Source organism: Helicoverpa zea, chromosome 3 (genome assembly GCF_022581195.2).
Source record: "Helicoverpa zea isolate HzStark_Cry1AcR chromosome 3, ilHelZeax1.1, whole genome shotgun sequence".
NCBI classification, from domain to species: Eukaryota; Metazoa; Arthropoda; class Insecta; order Lepidoptera; family Noctuidae; genus Helicoverpa; species Helicoverpa zea.
In genome coordinates this window covers 10,429,248-10,440,699 of record NC_061454.1, presented here as the reverse complement: position 1 = coordinate 10,440,699, position 11,452 = coordinate 10,429,248, and the positions used below count along the sequence as shown (strand labels likewise).

Genomic DNA, 11,452 nt, shown 5'->3' with positions numbered 1-11,452 from the left:
TGTACCTATAATTTTGTAAATATAGAATAAATTGAATTTAGGTTTTATTATATTTTGGTATTTTCGTTACCGACACTTCCATAGACCACGCGCGTGTGGGGGGGGGGGGACATCACGAGTTGCTTTATTTATATTACGTTAATGTAAAAGGCACCTAATAAGTGCAGATTTCTAAAAAAATATGTTTCTCTTGGGCTCCACTAGCCAACACCGATAACACGTTTTATGGCAAGAAGAAAGTGTAAAATATCCTACTTAGCACAAATATCAATATACTTAGGTCATAAAATAAAACTCTTCTCTATTAGAAAATTTAGTATATCAATTTTCACAATTATAGCCATACGTCTATGATATAAAAACAAATGTGTAAACATAAATCTTTAATTACAAATTCAACGATAATACTTCCCCAATGAGTAAGCACCAATTAGTTTAGTTTTTTAAACCGATAAATTTATAGTGAGAAGTCACTCGCTAGCCTCATCAAAGTAAAATAAATAAAATAAAATAGTCTTTTATAATAATACCTGCACGTGAACAATTTCTTAATACTTTCTGTTCGCATAAGGTGAGCGAGTGACGACGGTCTTGTTGTTTTTCGTCGGTTACGACCAACGACGATTATATGAACGCAGAATTTGGAAATATTCGTATCCCTGCGGATAATATATTTCGGATTTAAGTGTTCGATATAGCTTACTAAAACCGTTTAAAAGATAAGAAAGCCTGGCAACCACAAAATCACGAAATACGTTAGTGTAAATATGTTTTAGGTATCCCTACAACAATTATTTGGTTTAGTGCACAGCAAGTTTATTTAAAAGCTCTAATAGTACAACAAAAATAATACAACAATATTTTAAACAATATAAAGAAAACCATAATATCTAATTCTTTTAATAATTAAATTGATTGGCAGGCTCCCTCAGAAATATAAAAGCTTACGATATAGTGAGAATCGACATCTACTCGTCAGGACTAGACACTAGAAAGTCTGAAAATGAGTATACAAACACACGAAAGAAATGCATGCATTCTTCTTATAATAATAAATGGAATCACTCTATGATATCCGAAACTAACAGAGTCAATATATACAACAAAATTATGAAAGTATCAATGTTGCTTTTAAGAAAAATGGACATTATCTGAAAATGTTCAGTTCAGAATGTTTTATGCTTTAACGTTGGAAATAAATAAAAACATTGATGGGAGATCAACGTAAGACTGTGGATTTTGCAAATCAAAATTGCATTTTACATGCATTTTAAAGTTTTTATCACATTTTTCATAATCAGATCCACAGCTAATTTATGAATTAAATATTCACAAAAATGAGGTATACTATACCACCACTATAAAAATAAATATTTTGGTGTGCTAATACTTTAAGACAAGTCTGCTAAATTAGTTTAAAGAGTGAAGCTCGCTAAAATAATGTTGTATAAGAACGGACACGTCGGACGGCTCGGTAGTCGTCTCCTCAATAGAGGACGCGACGCGTCCGCAGCGACTTCGGATCGCCAGCTGCCTCATGTTGCTGCCTCAGTGCGTATCGACAGTTCGCTCGCGTGACTGTGTACTGTGTAGCGGCACGTGCGGGGTACCTACTATGACGTTAGCAATAACTCTGTGGTGTCGTGTGCAGTGTGAAGGTTTGGTGCGAGGCGAGCGAACCGCGGCGACGAGATTTACTCGGGCTCGGGAGAGTCGGGCGCGTCTACGGCGGCCACGGTGGTGCCGCCCGCTGCGCGAACCTTCTTCAAGTAGCTGGCGCTGTCGAACTCCAGGCAACTCTGTCGGACACGATAGTACATTTATGGTCGGAAACCTGTTTTGATCATCCAATGCTTTATATGTTAGCCTTGGCGATGGTGCGAGTGTGTGTTAGTATCATTTGTAAGCATTGCAGTCTAATGCAGACTTCGGTTATTTACAGGAAAATACCGTTCACCGCAGAGTTAGTTTTATATGAATTGGTTAGGAGAGGTAAGCGTGAGAAGATGCAAAAGACGATGGTATTTTGTAATTTTTATATTTTAAAATCATAAATTGACAATCAATCGTAAAGAAATAACACTGGTAATTTCAATGAAAATTCAAATCTTATTAAAAATAATCAACAATAAACGAACACAACAGATAATCAACAGTGACAATTTAGAACTTCGATCAAGTTAAATAGGCGAACACTTTCTACCTGTAGCGAACCCCTCTCGAATACCCATTCTGTCCGAGCAGCATGAACAAAGAGACATCACAAATTTATATTAGCATAGCTAATAAACATTTAATAAAGCTTTCAAAACTGTTTACTCATGTAAATAACGTTGCGTAAAAGATTTATCAATATTATTCTGTCAATAAACACCTTTATATATTAGTATTAAAAAATTCTTCCATTAATTCAATAATGAAAAATATTTTTTTTCTAAAACGATAAAGAATTTCTAATGCTATAATGGTCAGATTCTTATCCTTATTCAGTCTTCAGTTTGGCACAACGGTTGGGCAGTTTTAGCGACGTGTTCGTCAATAGTTATATTTAAAATGTTGAGCAACAAAGTATTATACGTCGCCACCCCCGAACTCGGTCAGGGCTACTCCCCAAGTAATACTAGCGTCAGTCTTACCCATTAACTTACAACTTACGCTACTGAGATCATATTTCCTACTTTAAAAATCGCTTATAATTTACCTAGCGTTACGCTTAATCGGCTAACGGGGGGCCGGGCCTAGAGCCCGGAGAAGGCTTACGAGATGCGAGGGACTAGGAATTTGACACTTATCTAAGAAAATAGGAGGTACCTCGAGGTTACTACCAACATAGCTAGCATAATGCACCATCATGCACACAGGTTAGAAAGGCGGGTGAGAAGGAAAGCAAGCAAGGCTTCGAGGGGGCGCGTTGCTCAGTAGAAGTTGCGGCAGAGCAGCGCGGCGAGGTAGTTGGGGTGGTGCAGCGGCGCCCACACGCGGAAGGGCGTGAGCACGCGCGGCGCGTGCGCGGGCCGGCGCCCGCTCAGCGTTACCTTGCGCGCCAGCTCGGCCGGGAAGGCCGCCAGCCCGCTGGGCGGCAGCTTGCTCAGCGGCGAGTCGGCGTACTGCACCAGCGTCTCGTACGTGTACGTCTGCCGCGACCCGCTGGCCCCGCCTGCAACGCGACACACTCACACTGCTGCCCCCACACGACACTTTATCGATTACTTCATGGAGAGTAACAGAGATTATCAAAAAACGGCACACTTATAATATTGTTCTTGGCGCTCCATAAAATAACAATCATTAGTGAAAAAAACATGTTCTGGCAATATACGTCCTATGTAGTCAAATACTACCAAGCACAGTGGTGCAACAGCTTTGTTATCATACTCAGAAATGCTCACTTATATAAGAATTTAGCAGTTTTTGTTGTCTCGTCACTTTTGATTTAGGACCAAATCGGATGATGTCCTTTAATTTGCATAAATAAATATGCTATCCTATTAATAGAGGCAAGCAGAAAACATCACACACGTGCAAATATTTTCACTCAAAATTTTGTTGTAAGTTGTCGCGGAAGCACATTCGAATGCGTAGTTATAATAAATTAGCATTGCAATTAAGTTTGCTTGAAGCAAAGAATTAATGCAGACCTTTTTTTGACTGACTGTTGCATTTAAAATAAATATTGAGGTGAAATGATTATGGCCATGAAAAATGGAAAATATTAGCACAATATAATTATAACGACGATACAAAAATAATTATGAATTATGAGCATGATAAGGCCACATCAAAGTTTAACAAAAAGTATAATTTTTCAATTGAGTGCTTTATAGATACGTGAAAAAGAATTCAAAGCACAACGACAAGAGTAAATTATAATTAATCTGCAATCACAATAAACGAGGCGATGGTTAGTAAATATATAGGTACAAATATTTTTTATAGTAAGGATCTTATACTCATTCATCTAGGCTAGGATCTAAATAAATTGTCGTAAAACATGTTGATATAAGTTTGTGACATTAATTCCATAAATATACAAGTCAACGAGACTCCTTATAGTGAGATCCAATGTGCGCGAAAATGAGCGTGTTGATAACATAGTGGTGGGTGGGGGGGGGCACGTGGTGCGTTACCTTGGTTCTTGTCAATGCTGGTGGCGCGCGAGAAGCGCGGGCGGCGCGGCGCGGCGTCGCAGTCGGCCGCCGCTGCACACACACGACATATAGCACGAGCCACGCGCGGTGCTGCCTGCCGCTGCCAGAGACACCTCATACCGACGCATCACGCTCCACCCACATTACTCTCTATACGTATCCGAATGGAGAACTACTCAAAATTCGCCAGGGTGAAATTGCGCCAGTATAAAGTTTCTCGGTTAAGGCATCACGGTAGGTAGCAGAGATATGATATGTTACAAAATGTTTGATGTTAATGATTTTTAATACTCAGCCACGACCGTGATTCGAGGTGGTTTTAAAATAAATATAAAGAACAATGACATAAATATATTTAATAATACATATTGGTGGATTCAGTAAAATATTGTATTGTATAATTAATAAATGAGACTACACCGAATCTGAAAGTAATGGTTTCCTAATTCAATGTTATGAAGATGCTGAAATATTTTTTTTACTATTGAAACAGTTGACATGCTTCAGTCAGTCTCACCCTTTCCTAAAGTCCTCTCTAACATTGTTATTAAGAAACTGCACACCATAAGTGCGTTCATGCCTTCAAATCGTTCTGAAACTTTTGCACTAACTACAATTCCATGCTTTTTTGTTTATATTTTAAGTATTATGTTCTCTTAGAGAAACTAGTCATTTTATTGTACTTAAACTATTTTATAAATATGAGGCGGCAAAACATTCAATAGCTGTTGTTGTCACAAAACTTTTATCTATAGGCCTTTCATGCGGTTGAGAGCTTCGATGCGTGAGAAGCTGGGCGAGCGGCTTGAGCCCACTATTGCTTACTACTGGACGGAGGGTATTATAACCCGTACAGCTTAACTGTGCAGAATAGCCCTTTGAAGTCACACTGATAGTGGACCATTAGCAACAAAAGATATTTTGTTGTTTTTTTTTATGAAGATTATGTTAATTTTTTTTTTTAGTATATGTCGTGGTTAACTAGAAAGAGCTGGTCCTTCAGAGAAGCTAGCTTCTTGACTGCACAACGCCATTCAATCCCTCGTCCAGGAGCTCAAAACGATCATCATTGCGGGTGATGGAGTAGAAGAAAAACACTACGTAAAAAGAGCTTGCGGTGCTTCTTTTTGTTTTATTTTTAATGCACTAAACTGCGTTATTCCTTCAAAGGCTTAGATTGAATGGCTATTTTGAGCAGTCGGCTGCGACATATACCGCAGAGTAGCTAGTGCTAGTCAGGTGTGCGGGTACCGTGCTCGTCGGGCGGCGCGAAGACGTCGTCGTCGGCGCCGTTGAGCGCGGCGTCGTCGCGCAGCAGCAGCGCGGCGGCGGGGCGCTGCGACAGCGTGAAGAAGTCGCCCGAGCCCGCGCCCATCGCCTCCAGCGCGCCCGCGCTCTCGAAGTACTCGTCTAACACTAACTTCGCAGTCTGACACACACGCATACAATTATACTCATTTGCAAGTGAAGGTCTTCGTTTAAATTACATTTCATAGAATGAGGCGTTCACTATCTGCAGTGTCTACGATATCTGCGCTAAATATGAGCTATTTTTTATTTGGGTACGAAAAAACCGCTGCTAGTAAAAAAAACAGTAAATTTTACTATTTAACACAATGATAAAAATGACTTCAGATTTTAAATCCATAAAGGTACCAAGATGGATAAGGGGGCTCATACTATTTTGGACATTTTGAATATTACAACAATTATTTTTTACATATATTGAGGGGCACTTACCTTTACAAGATCCAAATTAAGGCCCGTGATCTTAATGGAATGTTGCCCAAAAGTCACAGTGTACTTATACTCCCCCAGTGCAGCATCATTAGTGGACAAGCTATGAAGCAGAGCCCGGGCGTTATGCGGAGATTTCTGGAAACACGATTAATCAATTATTAAAATTGTGTGTCTAAGATAAGTAAGGTAAATACTAAAGAAATAAAATTATTCATCGGTAGCCATCATCATAATCCTGCCCTTTTCCCACTTTTATGTGGATACTGCGCAGCATGTTTTCTCGTTCCATACTCTTCTATCTGCCGTCACGTCAGATACTGTATAGCCGTGCGTACCTCCCTCTGGCGCGGCGCGTCGTCGGAGCCGGCGGAGTCGAGCGAGGCGCGCGAGCCCGCCAGCGCCGCGTCCGCGCCCTCCAGCCGCACCGGCGACGCGTTGCGCCGGATCGTGTCGCCGATCAGGTGCTTCGCGTGGCTGCACACACACCGTACCGTCACTACACCTGCACTGGCTACTACACACATCGGGGACTCATAGCACAAGAATACGACGACAGACGGGAATGTCTGTGAGTTGACAGTGGGAACAACAATATCTAAGCTAAGCGGTCAGTGTACATTGACCGGCAGCGAAATCCTTCGCCATACCGTCCCGATATGTGCATCACGCAACTATACTCACTTGACATTCTCCTCGTTCGGCCCAGTGATCTGGACGAGACGCTCCTTCGCACCGGGACTCACTGAAATCATCGACATACCATTGACTGATTGCCTCACACGAGTCCACATTATTAGTCTAATGTGGAGTTGAAAAGCTCATAGCTAGTTGCGATTAATAGGCAGTGAAACATGACTGTAATTTGAAAATTAATAACTCTCATATAAATACCATTCCCAGACGTATGATTGATGTAAACATTAGTAGGAGGTAAGGTTTGCAAGGGTAAATAATGTAATATCATGTTTTATACAGTATCACACTGATTTGAAAACGATTGTTAAGGTGATTTGTGTTAAAATGATGGATAGATAGATTTGTCGGGAGAGTAAACAAGAGAAGTAATGGGAAGAGCCCGCCACACCATGCGCAAGCGCCTCACAGCCCGCACCGTGCGTTCATACCTCGCTGAAACGATATAATCGTGTCACTTAGCTCCTCGATCATGTGCACCCTCCTGCCCTTGATACCCATCACTGTAACACCACAACACAACTTCAGATATGCCGCCATAGAGCCCGCCTTTAGCGACCATCCATCCACATTTTTTCAAGATCGCTTTAAAATCTATTTCATTTAATTTTACAGGGTAATATTTATTGGACCAAGGATTGAAATAAAGCGCCTCATTATATATTTCACTCAATTTACAGTTTGGCTTTCTTCTGTAGTCATGCACTATCGAAGTACACATAATAGAACCGGTCTAGGAAATACTATGAACAGATAAGCATAATATTGACCTCAGTCATGCATCATTTGTCCCAAAATTATCGATAAATACTCGCAAAGTATTCAACATGCAAGTACCCGTTCAGAAAGATCGTACATTATGTCGAATAGGAATGTAAGGTCACCTTTCCCGGAATCAGCATTCCTGATGACAACTTCGTCCTTGGAGTAGTTCTTCCCGGGAATCTTGGTGGGCTTGGGGAACTTGCCCGACGGCTTGATGATCTCGCCGGGGCCCAGCAGCGCGGGCGGCTCGGCGGGCGCAGCCAGCGTGGGGGACACCGAGCCGCCCGACCCCGACCCCTCCATCGTCGGCACCAGCAGCGGCTGCGCATACACCGCACGTTACTCGCGCCAACTATACTCCGCTCCGGATGTCTATCATTACTTAACTAGGTCGACTGCACGTTTATCGGAAATAAAAACAAGTATTGCATAGTTTGTGCGGGGTAGGGTTACGCACCAGTCACGCCTTAGGTACATTAATTATTAATTAATACGTTACCTCAGCATGGGTGCCGCGGTGTCTATAATATTGACTCATGTAGTCGGAGCCCTGCCAGAGTTTGGCGCGCAGCTCAATCAGCTCGAGAAGATGAAGTCTAGTTTTCTTATCCAATCGTTCGTCCTGTGAACCATTACGGAACACAACAAAGTATCTGAAATATAATAAATACAATTTATAGACTGCTTCTGCAGTAGAGCAAAACATAAGGTGTAAAAAACGATTTAAGTTCCTAAATGAAACCTAGTAAAATGGGACAAACCTATCAAGAAAGTCCTTATAGAGGGCTTCGAGCTGAGCGCCGTAAAGCTTCAGATTAGAGTACATGGTGGCCACATTGCTTTGAAGCGCACGGTCATAGTTACCCTGCATCATTTGGTACGCCACCGCTTCTGTCAACACTATGAGGTCATCGACTGCAACAGAAAACATACTAATGATAGTGGTAATAAGATTAAAATGCACAATGCCTCAGGGTCAGCCTTTGAGCAATGATAGTCACTAGTGTATAAGATCTGGACAAAGTTATTATAAAGCTTATTTTTAAAGTTATATCTGTTGATCAATGGCAGAGTCATTCATTAACTAACTATGGCTGGTTATGATTCCTATTGAACATTACCAGGAAACAACGATTTGACATTACATCTTCCTATTTCATGATTTCCAAAAAATATCTTATTATCTACATTAATATTAAATGACGATACAAAAAGTTTTAAAGCTTCATTGTAAAGTTCAAATTCTTGCCAAATATAATAGTGATGATTGCTATCAAATAGTATTAGTGAATGGTTATTCTTGTATATTGTATACACATCCAGAAGTTAAAACAGTCAATTTTGAACTTAAGGCTGGTGCATCCTGTCCGACTACCTGTGACAGAAAAGTAGTCTTTTCTTAATACCTATCTAATACTAAAAGAATCTGTCTAGTAACTCCAGAGATTAGGCTATTCAACTCAACGAAGCTTCTTAGCTTTATTATCATATACATATCATATAATATATTTAAAAAAAAAATTGTTTGATAAAGTTTTATCTGATAAAAATCAAGAAGGCAGTGAGAAATTCAGTGATATTCACTGATTGCAGAATCTTAGTTTTTGTATCATGTATTACAATCAGCGCTTGATACTGGCAGCAAATGTGGGATATTTAGATACAAGCTTTAATTTTTACTTACATTGTTATTGTGGTAGGACCACGGTGATGATGATAATACTTACATTTAACATCTGTTGCATGTTATCAAAAAAAGAAAAATTAACAAGAATATCCATCATAATGGGGTTAAGATACCAAAAATTTCCAAATGTCCAAAAATTCCAAAAATTTGAAATATAATATCTGAAATGCTTTTTCAGAGCTCTTACCAAAAGTGAGTCAGAAAATCTCAGTCAAACCATCCTATGAAAAATTTGACAGATTGTTATAATCATCGGCAAGGATATTGAGCCCTGACCTTTACTTGCGCAGAAGTGATTTATTGGTTTATAGCCTTGAAGCGTACAGAGTGCGCAAAGCAATCCCCACTCTTCCGCCGAGAGCTCATTATCCGTGCCAATAACTATATCTATCCTAAAAAAGTCTGACGTGGGCTGGAGGGGAGCCTAAGCTGAATGGTGGTCTAACAACCTCGTCAATTTCTTTCAAAATACATTTTTTATGCCTGAACCTCTACTACATGCAGATGGTTGTAAGTAATAAATAATAGAAGATAAATCCATATACTAAGTACAATAAATGAGCTGTGCAAAAGGTTTTAAATAGTTCTTACTATGTAATTTGAATATTAATTTAGGTCAGTGGATTGTCTTCTGTTTACATTTCCATATTAGATTTTTATATGGGAATAAAGTATATATTCGGGTACCTAAATATTTCTAGTAAGCTATTGAAAATATGAAAATCAGCATTGATATATTTTAAAACAAGTGATTTTTATATAAATCATGATTTTGACCATCCCAGACCAAGTAATTTTGTTTGTTTAATAAACAACAACATGATAACAATGCAATATCAATACTGGTTTTTGGAGCCTCTACATAACACCTATGTTAAACAAACAATTTCAAATTTTCTTGCAGGTATGTACACAACAGTTCAACAGCAAAACATTGGTATAAATTAACTGTTTCCACTCGCACAAATGTATGTTCCAATTAGAAATTTCTTTATTACCAAAAATACTTGTATCCTACCTGGATATTATTATAAGATTCTTACCAGAGTTTATTTTGACGTCCAACACAGAGTTGCGGTTGTGAGCGGAACTGGTCGTCGATTTCAGGGGTCTGGGCACCTCCAGTTTTTTAACCGTGCGGGTCATTTTCGTTAGGGTCGACATGGTGCTAATAAAATAAACAATTTACATTACAAACGAACGTTGTTTACCGACACAGAACAATCACGAACAATGATTGTCACATTTTTGTTCGGGGCTATGAGTAACCTTGTCATAATTCTATTATTCACAATGAAACAACCAAATACGGGAAAAATTATCGGGAAACTCACTCATCCATGGCGACAGCGCCTCGATGCACACTAGAACCACTATTATAGCAAATCGTGTGAAAAGTGAAAGTGATGACAATGAATGATCCTAGCGAATAAATTCGGAACAAATCCAATACGTGTTCATTACTCGTAATATTGGTTTTTCGTGTAATAAAAACGGATTAGCTGGAAAAATTTTGACTATAATAGAAGATTAAATATTTTGCTCGATGAAAAACATTTAGACAAAACAATTGAAAGCCATGGAACACTATGAAATAAGAAATAAACAAGAAAACTCACCTGGCTACGCCATTAATTCGCAATAAAAATAAAATCAGTCTAGTGCTGGTAGTTTAGACTAAAACCGATATTGTTCTGAATATTTAATAAATATAAAATAAATAAATAAAAAACAACTTATTGAAAGTGAGATATTTATTTATAATTATGAAGCATGTTAAAAAGCAAATAAAAATAAAATTTTAGTAAAAACCGTAATTTTTGTAATAATCGGTCACGAGAATGTTCGCAACTCTAGTTTACGTTGTCATGGTAATAATGGAAAGAACATTTATAAAACTTCTACCAATATAGTAGCAAATTAAACGTTTCGTTGATCGATGATATAAAAATGAATACCACTATTCTTCGTTGTCATTTTTAACGCACTATTTATTAGATGGTTGTCATGAAGTTTGCACACCATCGATCAAGCGGTTCTTCATTAATTTACGTAGCAAAGCACGTACCGGGCCACTAGTTTCGTATAAAATATATAACTTTTATCCATGTGTGGGAAGATCCCTCGGGACGCGGTTGAAGCCGAGCGGTAGATAGTTAAGTATTTTTATGCTCGAAGTCACCTTGTGGGTTTAAGATACTTTCACAGAGTAGCCCAGAGTCTGTTAATGGTTGGTGATTGGTATTCTATGTGATATAAAGCGCCTCTTTTTTTCGTCTGCCCAGTGTAAAGAACAGCATCAATCCATGTGTATATAGGGTTTTTTTTTACGATAATGTGTATATAGGGTTTTTTTTTACGATAAATGATATCATCCATCATAATGCCCGGGTAAGTCTTCAAACTTAGGTGTCTTTAT

General features: G+C 38.9%; 1 protein-coding gene across 5 annotated transcripts; it reads right to left on the bottom strand.

Moving 5' to 3' along the window:
• Positions 1–302: 302 nt before the first annotated feature.
• Positions 303–10,804, bottom strand: LOC124646005 (eukaryotic translation initiation factor 4E-binding protein Mextli). Of its 5 annotated transcripts, none has more exons than XM_047186018.1 (13): positions 10,653–10,804; positions 10,077–10,201; positions 8,108–8,261; positions 7,846–7,999; positions 7,466–7,667; positions 7,013–7,084; positions 6,570–6,630; positions 6,224–6,362; positions 5,889–6,023; positions 5,400–5,577; positions 4,128–4,199; positions 3,036–3,157; positions 303–1,799 (listed from the first exon to the last, which is right to left on the bottom strand). In XM_047186018.1, exons 2-13 carry the CDS (start codon positions 10,195–10,197, stop codon positions 1,695–1,697), a joined length of 1,515 nt encoding a protein of 504 aa, XP_047041974.1. In that variant the 5' UTR covers positions 10,198–10,201; positions 10,653–10,804; the 3' UTR covers positions 303–1,694. The 5 variants fall into 5 exon arrangements, with proteins under 5 accessions (XP_047041974.1, XP_047041973.1, XP_047041977.1 ...); XM_047186017.1 differs by lacking the exon at positions 10,653–10,804 and adding an exon at positions 10,368–10,574; XM_047186021.1 differs by lacking the exon at positions 7,013–7,084.
• Positions 10,805–11,452: the final 648 nt, after the last annotated feature.